The sequence below is a fragment of the Gigantopelta aegis genome, chromosome 8, assembly GCF_016097555.1.
Source record: "Gigantopelta aegis isolate Gae_Host chromosome 8, Gae_host_genome, whole genome shotgun sequence".
In the NCBI taxonomy this organism is placed as follows: Eukaryota; Metazoa; Mollusca; class Gastropoda; order Neomphalida; family Peltospiridae; genus Gigantopelta; species Gigantopelta aegis.
Window position 1 is genome coordinate 15,844,536 of NC_054706.1, and position 19,003 is coordinate 15,863,538.

At 37.5% G+C, this 19,003-nt stretch overlaps 1 protein-coding gene across 2 annotated transcripts in view; it reads left to right on the forward strand.

Moving 5' to 3' along the window:
- LOC121378226 (scavenger receptor cysteine-rich type 1 protein M130-like) overlaps positions 1–19,003 on the forward strand; it is a 54,883-nt gene that overhangs the window by 30,902 nt on the left and 4,978 nt on the right. The window contains exons 20-26 of one of the 2 annotated variants that reach the window (XM_041506303.1): positions 110–281; positions 1,172–1,386; positions 2,876–3,032; positions 5,608–5,807; positions 7,706–7,967; positions 15,875–15,990; positions 17,819–17,986. In XM_041506303.1, coding sequence (XP_041362237.1) covers positions 110–281; positions 1,172–1,386; positions 2,876–3,032; positions 5,608–5,807; positions 7,706–7,967; positions 15,875–15,990; positions 17,819–17,986 — 1,290 coding nt within the window. Of the gene's footprint in view, positions 1–109; positions 282–1,171; positions 1,387–2,875; positions 3,033–5,607; positions 5,808–7,705; positions 7,968–11,712; positions 11,918–15,874; positions 15,991–17,818; positions 17,987–19,003 lie in introns of both variants that reach the window. The other variant, XM_041506305.1, reaches the window with a different exon arrangement.

The following is a 19,003-nucleotide window of genomic DNA, read 5'->3' on the forward strand; positions in this document are numbered from 1 at the left end:
TTACATAATGACATGACGTGGTGTGACATGACATTACATGTAAAATTTATATGTTTAAGTACTGTAGTTCTTTAAATTAAAACCAATGTAAAACTCCATTTCATTTTAGCAAAAGCTCCCACAACTGTTACACCCGAACCAATCAAAATAGAACTTGTTGGTGGGTCGTCGCCAAGTGAAGGTCGAGTTGAGATAATTCGGAACCGGATTCGGGGAACAATCTGTGATGATGACTGGGATAACACAGATGCATCTGTTATCTGCAAGATGTTGGGCTTCAGGTAATTATAGAGAATGAATGAAAGAGTGAGTGAAAGTATTAATGAATGAATGAATGAATGAATGAACAACAAAAATACTCATTGGCTATTGGGTGTCAACTAGGTAATTACAGAGGTTCAGTATTGTTAAATGAAGGAGATTGTGTCCACAGATCTCAAAATAACCATATGTTCATCTCCAGACGTCTCATTAAATAATTATTCTAATCCTTGGTTTACAGTGTGCTGTGTTGTTAAGAAACAGTTTTTCCTTTTCTGGTTGAGAATGTGCTTACTTTTCTAGGTTTAGGTTGTGCCATGGTCTCAATAAACAGTTATACCTTTCTTGATTTAGGCTGTGCTATGGTCTCAATGAACAGTTATTCCATTCTTAGTTTAAATTGTGCTATGGTCTCAATGAACAGTTATTCCTTTCTTGATTTAGATTGTGCCATGGTCTCAATAAACAGTTATTCCTTTCTTGGTTTAGAATGTGCTATGGTCTCAATAGACAGTTATTCCATTCTTGGTTTAGGTTGTGCTATGGTCTCAATAAACAGTTATTCCTTTCTTGATTTAGGTTGTGTTAAGGTCTCAATAAACAGTTATTCCATTCTTGATTTAGATTGTGTTAAGGTCTCAATAAACAGTTGGTTTAGAATGTGACGAGTTTTCACTAAATAATAATGTTTGTCTCACCTTTACAAAGTAAGAAGGTGAGGTGTAGGATTTACTTTTCTGACGCAAACTTCCACTTCAAATATTCACATTTTGATCAGTTTCTTGCAAACTGTAAGTCCTAGGTCATTGAAACTTGGTTTATAGTTGCACCTATGTTCATCACAGAGCATCAAAAACGTTTATGGTAGGCAGGACATTTAATTCTGTGAAAATCTTGTTTTTCTTTCTAGTGCTGGTGGAATAGCGTATAAAAAAGCTCATTACGGCACGGGGGCCCTGACTTCACCCATCTGGCTGGATGATGTCAAATGTGGGGGCTGGGAGAAGTCCATATTGGAGTGTTCCTGTAGTCGGTGTGTCGGCACGCTCGAGTTTAGCCCTAGAGCATGGAATAAATCCAACTGTAACCATGGCGAGGATGCTGGGGTCAAATGCACGGTACCAGGTAAGTAAATATATATTTGTTCTTTTACATACCATTACTTGCTCTTAGTGACAAGGTCGTTCCAGCCAGTGCACCATGACTGGTAATATCAACGGCTGTGGTATGTGCTATACTGTCTGTGGGATGGTGCATATAAAAGATCCCTTGCTGCTAATGGAAAAAAAATGTAGTGGGTTTCCTCTCTGTGACTGTGTCAAAATGACCAAATGTTTGACATCCATAGCTGGTGATTAATAAATCATTGTGCTGTAGTGGTGTTATTAAATAAAACAAACTTTAACCTGAGGTTGTTGTTTTTTAAACAATATTTATTTAGTAATTGAAGTGGATTGACAAACAGGTGGTAGGCCTATATCAGTATTTATTTAGTAATTGAAGTGGATTGACAAACAGGTGGTAGGCCTATGTAATTGAAGTGGATTGACAAACAGGTGGTAGGCCTATAACAGTATTTATTTAGTAATTGAAGTGGATTGACAAACAGGTGGTAGGCCTATAACAGTATTTATTTAGTAATTGAAGTGGATTGACAAACAGGTGGTAGGCCTATAACAGTATTTATTTAGTAATTGAAGTGGATTGACAAACAGGTGGTAGGCCTATATCAATATTTATTTAGTAATTGAAGTGGATTGACAAACAGGTGGTAGGCCTATATCAATTTAAGTTTGTTTTTGTTCAATGACACCACTAGAACACATTGATTAATTAATGGATGTCAAACATTTTGTTAATATTGACATTAGTCTTAGAGAGGAAACCCACTACATTTATCCATTAGCAGCAAGGGATCTTTTATATGCACCATCCCGCAGACAGGATAGCACATACCACAACCTTTGATATACCAGTCGTGGTGCACTGGCTGGAACAAGAACTAACCCAATGGGCCCACCAATGGGGATCGATCCTAAACAGACGGCACATCAGGCTTGCACTTTACCACTGTGATACGTCCCACCCCTAGGCCTATATAAATACCTCCCTACTTTAACTTATTAACTTTTAAAGGGACATTCCCAAGGTTGTTGCATTGTAAGATATTTCCGACTAAGAAAATATTTCTACGATTAAATTTACATATTAAATATATTTTCTTGTTTAGTATATCAGTGTCTGTATATTCAATGTGTTTCTGGTCGTCTTAATATTTGTAAGAAGCCCGAACTGAATTTTTTAGGAAATAAAATGAAATTTAACTTAGTACAAATATTAGAACGATTAGAAACACGTTTAGTATATAGCCACTAATATTTTATGCAAAAAAATATATTTGATATGTAATTACAGTCATCAAAAAGTCTCTGTCAGTAGATAACATCTTAAAAACAGCAACAAACTCAGGAATGTCCCTTTAAGCTCCATATATTGTTTGTGTGGAAATCAGGGCATCTTAAGAGCATTCAGGGCAAATTCCTCCTGTCTGAGCCATCAAAGTTCCAACCCATGTGCCTATGTTAATATCTTTTATTGTTTTACCTCCTTACAGCCAAGTCGTCTTCTACTGCACGCCTCAGTCTGGTTGGTGGACAGTCTGACAGAGAGGGTAGAGTTGAGATAATCCGCGGTGGGGTTCGTGGAACTGTGTGTGACGATGGCTGGGATGACAGGGATGCCACGGTTGTGTGTAGAATGATGGGATTCAGGTAGTACAATGTAGTAACCATACGCATACAAGACGGGGTGGGAGTGACAGGGATGACACAGTTGTGTGTAGAATGATGGGATTCAGGTAGTACAATTTATCAGCTATATGCATACAAGACGGGGAGGTTGGGGGGGGGGGGGGTTGCATGGATGCCACAGTTGTGTGTAGAATGATGGGATTCAGGTAAAGCAATCTATCAGCTATACACATACAAGACGGGGGTGGGGATAACAGGGATGCCACAGTTGTGTGTAGAATGATGGGATTCAGGTAATGCAATGTATCAGCTACATGTATAAGCATTCAAGACGGGGAGGTGGGGGGATGGCAGGGATGCCACAGTTGTGTGTAGAATGATGGGATTCAGGTAATGCAATGTAACAGCCATATTCATACAAGATAGGGGTGGGGGTGAGGGTCAGACATATTTCTGCTGGAGGGTTAGTTACAGTTAATCCTCTTCATGTGTGGTCACACATAAGGCCGACGTTCTTTGGCATTGGTTTGTGTAGCTTGGGTTTTTTTTTTATGTGATGAGAGTGCTAACCTCATGCACAACCCTCCTCCTTTCTCATCCGAGCTTGGGACCAGCCACGGCGGAGTTTCTGCTGGAGGGTACAAAGGTACCCTAAAATTAATAGATACATGTATATATTTTATAATTTTTCGATAAGAGTATAGTAAGAGAATTGCTGTTTACAATTTGTCAAGGTGAGTCCCAATTTCAAAACATTTCAGGCCAATATTGACCTAATAAGGACAGTTATGGTATGTTTAGTTTTCATTATGTACGCTCAAATTATTTTCTGGCAGAGAGCCTGTCAGGAGTGGGTTGGTGTGTATCATCTACCATGCTGGAACAAATCTTTGCATTCTGGCAAAAATAATGAAGAATTTCAGGCAAAATTACTTCAAAATTTTTCACAGTGTATTTTCATCATTCTACTCACAATATTAGTTGTAATCCATGTATAAATTTGATTTGTTTTGAACCCTATATAGCTGTTTGGTAGTAATACAAATCTGAATAAATGTTATCCAGATTCGGGCATTTTCAAAAAACTAACTGCAGTTTTCAAACATTTTGGAAGTTTAATAAATAATTTGGTAAAATGTCCTACTCACCAGAGCTAGCTCCGAAATGGTATCTTTGTTTGAATAATACACAACTAGTTAAAGTGTATGTCAAGTTGTTTAATCAAATGTTGTTGAGAAAAAGTACTGCTCTTGACTTTATATCATGTGGTAACCGGGTAACCTGAATGACTTATTTAGATGCCTGATATTATGGTAGCCTTGTTTGTGGTGCTTATATCCAGATATGGTGCTGGTAACCTGAATGACTTATTTAGATGTCTGATATTATGGTAACCTTGTTTGTGGTGTTTATATCCAGATATGGTGCTGGTAGCCTAAATAACTTATTTAAATGTCTGATATTATGGTAGCCTTGTTTGTGGTGCTTATATCCAGATATGGTGCTGGTAACCTGAATGACTTATTTAGATGTCTGATATTATGGTAACCTTGTTTGTGGTGCTTATATCCAGATATGGTGCTGGTAACCTGAATGACTTATTTAGATGTCTGATATTATGGTAACCTTCTTTGTGGTGCTTATATCCAGATATGGTGCTGGTAACCTGAATGACTTATTTAGATGTCTGATATTATGGTAACCTTCTTTGTGGTGCTTATATCCAGATATGGTGCTGGTAACCTGAATGACTTATTTAGATGTCTGATATTATGGTAACCTTGTTTGTGGTGCTTATATCCAGATATGGTGCTGGTAACCTGAATGACTTATTTAGATGTCTGATATTATGGTAACCTTGTTTGTGGTGCTTATATCCAGATATGGTGCTGGTAACCTGAATGACTTATTTAGATGTCTGATATTATGGTAACCTTGTTTGTGGTGCTTATATCCAGATATGGTGCTGGTAACCTGAATGACTTATTTAGATGTCTGATATTATGGTAACCTTGTTTGTGGTGCTTATATCCATATACGGTGCTGGTAACCTGAATGACTTATTTATATGCACAATATTTTAGTAACCTTGTTTGTGGTGCTTATCTCCATATACGGTGCTGATAACCTAAATAACTTATTGAGATGCCTGATATTATGGTAACCTTGTTTGTGGTGCTTATCTCCATATATGGTGCTGGTAACCTGAATGATTTATTTAGATGTCTGATATTATGGTAACAGTCACCATGTTTGTGGTACTTATCTCCATATACGGTGCTGATAACCTGAATGATTTATTTACATGTAGATGTCTGATATTATGGTAACCATGTTTGTGGTACTTATCTCCATATACGGTGCTGATAACCTAAATGACTTATTGAGATGTCTGATATTATGGTAACCTTGTTTGTGGTGCTTACCGGGTATATCCATATACGGTGCTGGTAACCTGAATGACTTATTTAGATGCCTGATATTATAGTAACCTTGTTTGTGGTGCTTATATCCATATACGGTGCTGGTAACCTGAATGACTTATTTAGATGCCTGATATTATGGTAACAGTCACCATGTTTGTGGTCATCTCCAGATATGGTGGGACTGCGAAGAAAGAGAACTTTTTTCCTGGTGGGAATGAAGCGAGTAAAATCTGGTTATCACATGTGGACTGTGATGGGACTGAGGACAACCTTGGTGAATGTCGACTTCCCGACTGGGGCGTTCACAAGTGTACACACAGTGAAGACGCGGGAGTCATATGCCACTCCAAACCAACCACCAACACAACAGGTTTGATTTCAGAACATGTACAGTAAACCTTCAACTTGTATTGTAGACATAGGTGTACCAGTACCCGTAGTTATACTTTTTTTTTTTAAATTATTATGTTTTTTTAACTGTTTATTTTTTTCTTGACCACTCCCTTGTTGACAGATATGAACCCATGCAAAGGGAGAAGACATGGGTTGTTACGGTAATTATATACACAAGTAGTTATAATATTATTATGTGATTAGAAGAGGTGCTTACTGGACAATTTTTAGCCAATCATTTTAAGGGTCAGGACCCAATTTGGCAAAACATTGTAAGCCTAGTTTTGCACGTAAACGTACATCTAGAACTAAACCACAATTCTTACTACTACTAACAGTACAACTAATGTAGTTTGAAGTACACATATTTCATTTTCTTTTGTCCTTAAAATGCTCCATCTTCTGTAATGATATAATTTTCTGCATGAAATAGATGCCAAACACATGTAAATGAATGACCAGTATAACTGCTAGTTGCAGACGTAAACTTACAATGTTTTGTGAAATAGGCCCTTGGTTATGTAATCAAAAAAAGAAAAAATGATCCTTTTTTTTATCATTAAAGAATATTTAGTTAATAATATTTTATTTTATTTTATTTTTATTCAAGAAAATCATTTGTGCATCAAAGGCACTATATATTATTACATTTATTCTTGTGTTCAAACATGTTATTGTGTTCAAAGATAAATCAATTTAAGAAATTTTAAGGGTTTATCCTCTATCACTTCCATAAAACTTTGTTGAAGTTTTTAAAAATACTGTCGCATTTTATGAAACAATTTAGTTTTTTTCAAACATTTTTATTTGCATATTTCATGTTAACAATGTTATCTATCTCATTATCAGAGAAGACTGGAAGATATATAGATTTTAGAAAACAATACATAACATAAATATTATGAACTTATCACAAGAGTTAATATAAATTAATGAAACAATTTAATACACATACACAGCTAATGATATCATACAGGGCTAGCTGTGCCACTTGACAAATCCACCAATTGCAAATTTTAAGAACAACTGGCAAATTTTATTCTAATTTGGTGAAAAATATGTAATAATTGATATTTTTTTTGTAAAATAACAGTGGGTTTTGCATTTTTGGAGATAAATATTCTACTCACCCAAAGCTAGCCCTGCTATGTCTAATGTACCATTGATTTATTGGAATAATCACAGAATTAGCTACATATCATAAAACAACATTGAAATAAATGGTACATCTTTGTTTTACTAAGACCATGCACTGTGAAATCAGTTTAAAGGGCTTAAATATGTCAGGTTTGTCGAGCAATCATTGAGTTAACTTGAAAATTTTAAAAGAAAGGGAAATAACCACATAAATTGTTAGTTTTACGTACACAGGGATTATTTCAAAATAGATTCACGTATATGGTTGATGTAAAATTGTATAAAATCGCACAGCATAGCAAAGAGATTTTATACTAAATTTGTGAGTTATACATTGACAAATTTACAAAAAATTACAAACATTTGTTTTATAATTACAAACAGCACAACCTTTTAGTTTAAAAAATACACATAAATCAGTTTCTAATGGCATCTCAATGACCTGTTTTACTTAATTTGTCTCATCTTACATAATGAAGTAATTTTCTGCATTATATCGAAAGGTAATATTCGGGGTGGGGTGGGGTGGGTGTGTGTGTTGCTATCCAATCGGAATAAGTATGTTGAATACGAGAAGAATGTTTGTAATTACATGCATGAAGTTACGAGAGCTTGAAACAGCGTTAAAACAAATGACCCCAGAAGAATGCTTTCATAGCATTATATTCCATGATTTGTCTCAATTTGCTGTAATAATCATGTTCAGTTATCACACATTATTCCTTTATTCATTGCCAGAATTACAATGTGGCCAGCGTCCATTGTGGTCTAAAAAACGTTGGAAAAGAAGCACAGCAAATGAAACGATAATCAAAGTAAAACCAGCTCACTTTTCTAAAATTGTCGGGGGCAATGAAGTGGAGTATGGCTTGTACCCTTGGCAAGCTGGCATTAGGAAAGTCTACAGCGTCTATAGGGATGGTACAGTGACAACATTTCATTGGTGTGGTGGCACCATTTTAAATAAGATGTGGATCATCACTGCAGCCCACTGTTTTAAGTAGGTATTGAGGCCCGTGGGAATCATATCGTCAGCCCCTTAGCATAATTGTCCAACTAATTTTTAGAGCTTATTAGACCAATGCTAAAAATATTTTTATAAAAATAATTATGCAAACAGAAATGAATTCTTTAGAATTATTTGAACGAAAATAAGAAGAACATCATTTGTTCTTATTTGTGTTCAAATTATTTTTAAAGAATTAATATTTGTTTGTATTAAAATCAGTTTCTTTCCATTGCTCTCAAAAGGTCTAAAATTGAATTAGGCAGTTATGCTATGAGGCTGATGATATGTTAAGTAGGGGTACACATACTATGGTGGGAGGGGGTGCCAGAAAACACTGTATTGCATGGTCTGATCCTTTTAAGCAAACAAACGGACTATCACCAAATATTTCCTCTAATAAACTTTTAAAAAAAAATGATGCCAGTGAGTAATTAGTCTTACCCGGCATTTATTGGAGGCCCAGTGCTTATTGGAGGCCCAGCGCTTATTAGAGGAAGTACGGTAAATCCTTTTAGTAACAGCATGTCAGCCTTTTGCATGGATTTCTTGATAAATAGGACAGGACATACCATAGACTTTGATGTACTACTCACGATCACTAATACGGTGAAACACCTTAAAACTGGACTCCTTGTGAACCAGAATTTCCCCAAAACCATACATATTTCATGGTCTCTTGTTAAATATCTATACAAAAGATAACCTCTTTAAACTGGTTACCACTTAACAGCATATTTTTACTTGGTCCCTAAGGTGTCCGGTTTAGAGGAGTTTCACTGTACTTGTCATTGCTGGCTTGGGTCCTAATTCACAAAGGTCTCTTAGGCTCTGCTAGACAACAAAGCATCCTCGTTGTAAGTCTTTTAGCATTGCACAGTGAGATCGCAATGTTGCGAGAGTTTAGTGAATTAGGCCATTGGTGTACTGGGAGGTCATTGTAGTCATTATTTTAACCCCTTGGGGCCCAAAGGAACTAGGGTGGAGTGGGGAGGCAGGGCTAGCGCTGCTAGTCACAAAATTCGCCAATTGCAAATTTTAAATACAACTGGCAAATTTTATTTGAATTTGGCAAAATAATTTCACATTGTTATTCATATTTTGTTGTAAATAAGTGATGGGTTTCTGCAATTTTTTAAGTTCAGTAGATAATTTGGTGAAATTTGTTGTACACCCAGAGCTAGTCCTGGGAAGGGTTGACCTGTGCCAGTCCAGTTGAGGCCCAAAACAGTGCTTGTGCCTCCCCTCACTGTGGCATGTGTCCCCTTCACTTATTGTTCCTATGGGCCTGACTGTTCTGTTCACATATATTAATCAATTCTATATTTGTGTGTCATGAGCGTATTAAGTTACTTGTCATATCAGGGCTCACCCTGTACATTGCCAAATTAGCCAATTGCCAATTTTTATGCAAAATGGCTACAAAATTTTGACTTTGGCTAATAAAATATTCCTCAAATTAACCACATTTTAATGATTTTCAAAGAAATACTCTAATTTCTGAAAATTGGCTAAATCACAATTTGTTCCAGTGTGAGCCCTGCATATAACTGACCTTTGTCCAACACCTAATAGCCCATGTGATTTTTATTAATTTTGAGTAGACCTATTTTTATTTCTGTCAAGATTTTACAAAACAAGTTCTGTATACATACTGTATCACAGGAGCGTAGGCTGGGAGGGTTCGGGGGGTTCAGATGACGACGACCCCCCCCCCCCCCCCCCCCCCACACACACATACACACATTGAAGCAAATGGTCCGCTTTCAGAACTAAACTATACAGGTTTATACATATGGAATTTCTGGTGTTGCAGAAACCAAATAGAAAAAGGGTCCACTTGGTTTATATTGGAACCCCAGGTCCAGATCACACTATGCCCCTGTATCAACATTACAATTTATAAAGATATTAATCTGTATTATGTTACACTAAAGAACTTCAGTTACCTGAAAACATTGTATCCTTATTTTTACCCAAAACATGTTATCTTTATAACCAAAAAAGAGAAAAGAGCAGGAGTTGCAGAGCAGAGAAGAGCCCATGGTGCCCACGCTTTTTCATTACTGTGCTCAGAAGTCTAAAAATGCCATATTTTAACACCTGAAACTTCCCACAACAGGTTTGGGCTTCCAAATACCAGAACATGTATTTTCATCATCCGGATGGATCACTGAGGTGACAGAGGCCCCCTCCCCCTTCCCCACTTTCAAATACACTCCACAGACCCTGAAGAATATGTGTTTCAATAACCAAGAATATCTTTTGGTAATCAAATTAACAAATTTCGTCTTATGCCTCAGTGATGGACCTATTATGAGAACGGCTTTTTAACTGCATCCATTTAATAGTGTTGCTATCAGTATTAAAGTATTAATTATAGGGACTTATTGAAATTAGGAATATATCACATCAAGAAATGAACACTACTGTAATAAGACCAGGATTAATTTGTGTTACTTAAATTCTAGTGAATGTCTTGATTATCTTGGGTCATCATTTGAGAAATTATTACTTTAACAATACTAAACATTTACAAAGTAGGCCTATTAGTAAGCACCAGCTAATGTTAAAATAAACACAAATATTTGCAAAACAGTGTTAGAACTTGGTAGAATTTAAATTTAATTATTAAATTTTTGATAATGATAGCATGTGTTAATTAAGCCATTAATAACAACAAACCCTCTTATTTAAGAGAAAGTAAGAAATGTAATGTTTAGCATGTATTATGTATATATATTATTTCTTTATGAGTGTAATTTAAACTTTAAAACATTTTTTATATTACTGTTATCTTGACTGCATGTATAAAAATCTAGATTTGGTTTCTGTTCTTAATTAGCATGATCCATTCTTTTCATTTCTGTACTATAGGTATCTTCCTCCATTTTGGTCAGAGCATGCCAATAAGAGGGTATAGTAACTGTAGTAAAAACAATTATAGTGATGTACATGTATAAATGAGCACAGTATCAATAATGTATTATAAATGATAAAAACAATTTATGAAAGAAAGCTTCAAAATATTTGCTTAATCAATTTAAATTTAGGATTTTTTGTTTAGAAGCAGTGGGCTGCATGATAGGATCAGATTTCACACCCATACTCTCTTCTTACTTCTCCTTTTTAAAGATGAGCTACTTTTTGGATTTGACAATGGTGCAAAAAAAAAACCTCACCTGAAAACAAACAAACTAGTGCTTCCAACTGTTGATAAAAAAATTAAAATTACCTTGGCCATTAAGAATTATCCGTTCGGCCATTTTGAAAAGTTAAAATGATCATGTAGTATTGTGTATTACCAGTAATACAAAAAAACATGGCTTGCAGCAAATTGTTCAAGTCATGAGTCAATAAAAAACCCACTAAATGTATTACATTTTGATATTTTGTCTACTTTTGGTTTTAAATTTTAACAATGTTAAGATGAGCAAAATTTCACTACCAAGAACCTGAACAACACAGATTTTGATGGTTCTGTATGATCAGTAGGGAGAAAAACACATGCGCCTTTAGTAACATCTCCAGTCCAGGTGCATGTGATATCACTCAGGGAACATTTTGTTCAGTATTATGTCACGATTCACAAGTTTCAGAGAGCACTACACAATTTTAAAACATTAAACAGTAATTGCTAATGAATTTCCAGTTGACCAGAAATATCACTACATAATCAAGATTTTGAAAACAAAATGTTCCTTGTCACTCTGTTTATAATTCACTTTGTGAATTGTAGGTGGGCTGACCTGTGGCCTTAGACCAGTTATACAAGCCACCCCACGTATAGCGGGTGGATTCGAAGTCATAGAAGGTGCCATCCCCTGGCAAGCTCTCGTCATTAGAGCTCAGCCATCATGGTGGTTTGATGTGTATTATGTCAAACATTGTGGTGCCACGGTTCTCAGTGAATTCTGGATCCTTAGTGCAGCTCATTGCATCTTGTAAGTTGAACCAAAACTAAACTATGTCCGTTTTTGTTATAAACATATTTGTTTGATACTAGCATATAACGTTAATATATCTTTTTTAAGCAATAATAAAAAATAAAATAAAAATTGGAGAATAAACTATAAATATTGTAAAGTTTATGTAGTAATTACAAGTAAAAAAAACATAGTTTCCGAAATTCTATTCCTTTTTGTTTTACATCAAGACAAAGTGGAATTATTAACAAATAAAACCCTGACATGAAATGTTTGCTGGTACAAGATATAGATTATTCGTGCACAATGATACAATCAAATTGACTAGTAACTAGTTTTTCATGATGCCTGTATGGATGTTATAAAAGTAAAAAGTAAATTTAAAGTACCAGTAGTTGAATACATTGATTATTAAATCACTGGTTGTTGGATGGCAGAAAATTGATAATACAGAGGAAACCTGCTATATTCTACAAGGCACCTTTTATTACTCAAAGCAATAATTACTGCTGCACTCTTGGTCTTTGAGTAATTACTGCTGCACTCTTGGTGTGTCTTTGAGTAATTACTGGTGCACTCTTGGTGTGTCTTTAAATAATTTGCACTCTAGGTAAGTAATTACTGCTGCACTCTTGGTGTGTCTTTGAGTAATTACTGGTGCACTCTTGGTGTGTCTTTAAATAATTACTGCTGCACTCTTGGTGTGTCTTTGAGTAATTACTGGTGCACTCTTGGTGTGTCTTTGAGTAATTACTGCTGCACTCTTGGTGTGTCTTTGAATAATTACTGGTGCACTCTTGGTGTGTCTTTGAGTAATTACTGCTGCACTCTTGGTGTGTCTTTGAGTAATTACTGCTGCACTCTTGGTGTGTCTTAAATAATTACTTGTGCACTCTTGGTGTGTCTTTGAGTAATTACTGCTGCACTCTTGGTGTGTCTTTGAGTAATTACTGCACTCTTGCTTTGAGTAATTACTGCTGCACTCTTGGTGTGTCTTTGAGTAATTACTGCAGCACTCTTGGTGTGTCTTTGAGTAATTACCACTGCACTCTTGGTGTGTCTTTGAGCACTTACTGCTGCACTGCTGGTGTGTTTTTCAGTAATAATATTTAATAAAAAACCAGCATTTGATTTGAATTTTATTGTTTGACATATTTTAATACATTCCACGGAACACAGCCCATTGGTAAAGTGCTCTCACCTGAGGAGCGGTCAGTCTAGGATCAATTCCTGTCAGTAGGCCCATTGGGCTATTTCACCAGCCAGTGCTCCACAATTGATTTAACAAAGACCATGGTATGCACTATCCTTTCTGTAAGATGATGCATATAAAAAACTCCTCCTTGCTAATCAAAAGGAGTAACTCATGGAGTGGTTGCAGTGGGTTTCCTCTCTAATTATTTGTCTGACGCTATATAACTGTACATAAAAATGTGTTCAGTGCATCAATAAATAAATAAAAATGGTCTTTCTTTCATAAAGCAAACTTTTATGAATAAGAAGATTTGTCTAGAAAAATAAATATATACTACTCAAAAGAATTTAAGGGTCAAAAATTTATAACCAAATAAGTTTCAGAGTGTATTAGATTGATGATGTAAACTACACCAATTTTTTTATGTATTGTTCCATATTTACAAAAAAACACAAATAAACCTCACTGTATACAAGAAAGTCACATGACATGCTGTCAAAGTTGAAGGTTGTCAAACATGGATTTTACACATTAGAACATTCGTTTAATAGTGTGTGAATCCACCCCTGGCACAATACACTCGACACATCGTTGCCTCATGCTGTTGATCAGACGTCTGAAGAACTCTTGGGGAATGGCCTACCACTCTGCCATAAGACGTTGACCCAGATCATGAAGGTTGGCCGGAGGGGCATGGTTATCCCGAACTCTCCTGCCTAATTCGTCCCAGGCGTGCTCTATTGGGGCCAAGTCAGGCGAATATGCTGGCCAATCCATCCTGGTGATATCTTGTTGTCTGAGAAATTCCGTTACCACCCTGGCGCGGTGGGGTCTGGCATTGTTATCCTGCAGAACTGCCCCGCTGCCAATCTGCTGAAGGCCTGGGAGAACCAACGGCCGGATAATCTCATTCAGATAGCGGATTCCATTCAGTTTGCCATCCACCACATAGAGGGGGGTCCTGTGGTGGATAGAGATGCCACCCCACACCATGACGCTGCCACCACCGAACCGGTGACGTTGTCTAACGTTAACGTCAGCGAAGCGCTCCCCAGGACGTCTGTAGACACGAACCCGACCGTCGTTGAACTGGAGACTAAACCTGGACTCATCAGTGAACATCACTCGACCCCACTGAACACGTTGCCACCGCAGATGAAGCGTGCACCAGTGACGTCTGGCCGTTCTGTGATGTGGTAGGAGTAGTGGTCGAACAGCCTGGCGACGGCAGCGTAGATTATTGGCTCTCAGACGATTGCGTATGGTTTGATCAGACACTCGAGTTCCAGTCGCAGTCCGCAGATTGTCACATAATCGGCGTGCAGTGGTTGTGCGTTGACGTAGAGCCATATTGGTGATGTAGCGGTCCTCTCTATTTGTAGTGCTTCGGGGTCTTCCCGAACGTGGACGATTTCGAACAGAATTCGTTGCTTGGTACTGTTGCCACAGTCGGCCAACGACACTCTGACTGACACCAAGTCTCAGAGCAACATTTCTTTGCGTATTGCCATCCTGAAGCCAAGCAATAGCCCTTCCTCGATCTTCGATAGTCATGAAGTCGTACCATTATCGAATTTGGAGTGTGCACCGTACACGAATGCAAGCTCCAATTATACGGAAATTCAGCATTGGGAACATGGAATACACGTGCAAAGCGTGCAAATGAAGCACTTTGTGAAAAAGCAAGTTATGGGCACTTAGCAGACCTTTCACTTTCACCCTAATTTACGTGCAAATGTAAGCATGTTTTCGCCATTAGAACTAGTCGACAGTGTCAATGACAGTGGATTTTAATTCATTTATGGGTTGCTTAGACCCACTTTCGTCAAAATGGAACAATACCATGCGTGACATTATGGTCTAGCTAATATAATTGACATTCAGAAAATAATGTCGAAAATATCGTCTGTCCCTTAAATTCTTTTGAGCAGTGTTCATTACTGTTTATAAAAAGATAGCATAAGGTCAAATTATACCCATCAGTTTTCAGGTATGTATTTTTGTACATATATTACAGTTTTTATCAAGACAAATTGGTGGAAAGGCCAAGTGGTCATCAGTTTCATGATCATGCAAGGGTCGTAATACTTATTAAAAGATTTTTAAACTTTTAATTATTTGAGTTAATTATAAAATTATTTTATGTATATAGCATATAGACATCGGAAGATGCCTGCACAATTGGAGAGGCCAGTAATGTATTAATTTGCCTTCCACTGGGAGTTGGGTTGGGGGACAATGGGAGAGTTGCAGCTCCAGCACCCTACTGGCAATCCCAGCATCCACTGCCTATGCAAATTTGCGGTTTTAACTAATTTTAAACTCAAAGGAGCCATCAGATTTATTATATTGTTAAAAAATATTTACCTATTCTTCTTTTTAATAGTCCAACAGTGACTTTATTTGTCTTCTGTAATATTTTGTTGTGCAGGGCCCTGTTCCACAAAGTGATCTTAGCCCTAAGATTACCTTAAGCGCATAGTTACCTTATGCCATTAAGATGATCTTAGCGCTTAGATCGCTTCGTGGACTGGGGCCCAGATGTCTAATTTACTAACAGTGACTTTATACGTCTTCTATAATATTTTGTTGTGCAGATGTCTAATTTACTAACAGTGACTTTATACGTCTTCTGTAATATTTTGTTGTGCAGATGTCTAATTTACTAACAGTGACTTTATACGTCTTCTGTAATATTTTGTTGTGCAGATGTCTAATTTACTAACAGTGACTTTATTAACAGTGACTTTATACGTCTTCTGTAATATTTTGTTGTGCAGATCACTACGAAGAGATCGCGTCCGTATTACGATCGGGGATCACCACCAAAAGAAGAGAGAGCGGGAAGAACAGGTGTTTGAAGTGCAGCACCTCATTCCTCATGAGCGATATAGCAGTGAGTCGTAAAGCAGTGAAATCAGAGGTTGTGTCCACAACAGGCGTGCTTGAACAGTCCTCTGATGAGAGTGTGCCAAAAATTACCCACACCACACCACCACACCCACACCACAGTTTACTAGGTCTTTGAGAATTGAAAAATTTGCATAAAGCTATGTTTTCATATGTCTGTGTTTCCTGTCCAATTTCCATGAATCTGTGAGATAGGCTAATGTATCTTTGCCATGTCTATGTTTCCATAGCATCAACAAACCAGACATGATCCGTGTACAAGGGGCGGGACGTAGCCCAGTGGTAAAGTGTTCACTTGATGCACGGTTGGTCTAGGATCGATCGCCGTCGGTGGGCCCATTAGGCTATTTCTCGTTCCAGCCAGTGCTCCACAACTGGTGTAACAAAGGCTGTGGTATGTACTCTCCTGTGTCTATGGGATGGTGCATATAAAAGATCCCTTGCTGCTAATCAAAAAGAGTAACCCATGAAGTGATGACAATGGGTTTTTTCTCTCAATATCTGTGTGGTCCTTAACCATATGACACCAGATAACTGTAAATATAATGTGTTGGGTGTGTTGTTAAATAAAACATTTTTTTCTTTGTTTCTTTCATACAGTCAATCTGGTACTTGAGTTAAAGTTTCAGTGAATTTATTGTTTTATTTAACGATGCACTCAGCACATTTTATTTATGGTTATATGGCATCAGACATATGGTTACGGACCACATAGATATTGAGAGAGAAAACCCACTGTCGCCACTTCATAGGCTACTCTTTTAGATTAGCAGCATGGGATCTTTTATATGCAGTATCCCACAGACAGGGTGATACATACCACGGCCTTTGATATACCAGTCATGGTGCACAGGCTGGAACGAGAAATAGCCCAATGGGCCCACCAACGGGGATCGACCCCAGACCGACCGCGCTCCGAGCGAGCGCTTTACCACTGGGCTACGTCCTGTCCCTAGGGAGAGGGTAGTGTCAAAGTACCCAAAGATGAACAAGATATTTTATTTTGCTTTCATGTAAAATACTCAAATGTCATTGGTTATTTAGCCTTGGACAAAACCCTTGTACCTCGTGTGGGGGGAGTCAGATCTCTTCTACCCCACCTGTAACATCGGACTGTTGTTATTGTATTAATGCGCTATGAAAAAATTCGTCTGTTACCAACGTAAATAAAACATGGCTGTCAAATGATTTGCCAACCACTTGGCTCGGGGTACAAGAGCATACAAGTCCATAAACCCCTTGTGATGCTTGTACAATTTATAATATCTTCCCCACTAAAATTAAATTCATTATGTTCAAACATTAAACCAGGTAGACTAAATGTGCAGAGAAGGGGGTTCAGGTGTTGAAGGTCAAAGTGATTTTTCTTTTTTTTAATATAATTTCTGTCGGATCATGACTTGACCCCCCACTCCCAAAAAAACACAACACACAACAACTTTGCTTGTCACAGTCCAGGACCCCCTTCCCTATAAAGACTGGATTTTGGGGGCAGTTTGAAGTTTTTAGGAGGGGTACACCCCACCAAACACCCACACCGGAATCTGCACCTGTAAACATACATAAGATACAAGACCACAATGTTCTGACTTATCTTATATTCATGTTCAATTTTTTATCACAAACATATTTCACTGGCTTAGCAAGATTTTTATATTGGGGGTGGGGGCATCCACACTGTCTCCGAGTCATGTTATAGGGTAACCAGCAAATTTAAAAGGTAGTGGGTAGAATTTGTTAATAAAATAGGGTAATTGAATAACAATTCTCATTTAATTGTATATTAATTTTAACATTTCCTCATTTCTCTAAAGGGGTTACAAATGATTTCGACATTGCTTTGATAAAACTGAAGCCGAAAAATGGACGAGGAATCCGATTTAGCGACTATGTTCAGCCAGCCTGCCTTCCATCAGCGTCAACAAGATACACCGTGGGGATGAGGTGTCTCATTTCTGGCTGGGGAGACACAAAAAGAGGAGGTTTGTACTACAGACCATGAAACAGATAATACCAACCCTTAGTTCAGCCAGCAAACGTTTCGCTAACATTCGCAAACAAACTGATTGGTTCCCAACATGGCCATTTGGTTTACTGTGAAGTGCATAAACCAGTCTAGCAGACGGTTTTCTGCTCGGTCTGGCTGAATTCGGTCCTGACCTCACCGTGAGAAAACTGAGTGATTAATTGTTTCACTAACTTAGATTAAGGGAAGCCATTTAAGATATTACCATACTGACCTTTGATATTTAAATCCTTTTGTAGTTAATGTACCGAGTTCTTTTTCAATTCACATGCTAAGGGGAGATAATTAATTTCCGTAAACTAGTCTCAAGAGATATTTGTTTTCTTTACTTATTTTCATGCTTATATCCAATCAAGGTTCAAGCACACTGTACTGGACACACACCTCAACTATCTGGGCTGTCTGTCCAGGACAGTGGGTTAGTTGTTAGTGGTTAGTGAGAGAGAAGTCAGTGTAGTGGCCTTACAGCTACTCATTGAGTGGTTAAACTTGCTCTGGGTGGGAGCCGGTACCAGGAGGCGAACCCAGTACCTATCAGCCGTATGTCTGATGGCCTAACGACTATGCCACCGAGGCTGGTTCAAGAGATGATGGGAAGCCACTTAAACATCGAGGTCAGGGCCCATCTTAGCCTACAAAATCGTAAAACCATCGTAAGCTATGATGTCTCTGTGGCATGTGCTGTAGTGAAGTCAAAAGCTACAATGGTTTTACGATTTTGTAGCATTAAGATGGCTTTGAAAATATGAGCCCTGAGCTCATAAAACTTTTAGAGCCCTGAGCTCATAAAACTTTTAGAGCCCAGACTCAATCGCACATACAATTTGTATGGCGTTGTCATAACATTAGTGTCTTAGACTATTGGAGTGTCGAGTCGAGACTTTTAAAGTTTTATTAACACCAGGCCTGGCCTCTAGTGTACTCAACAAAATTAATTAAGGGCCAGTAGTCATTTTAAGCATTTTTGTTTAAA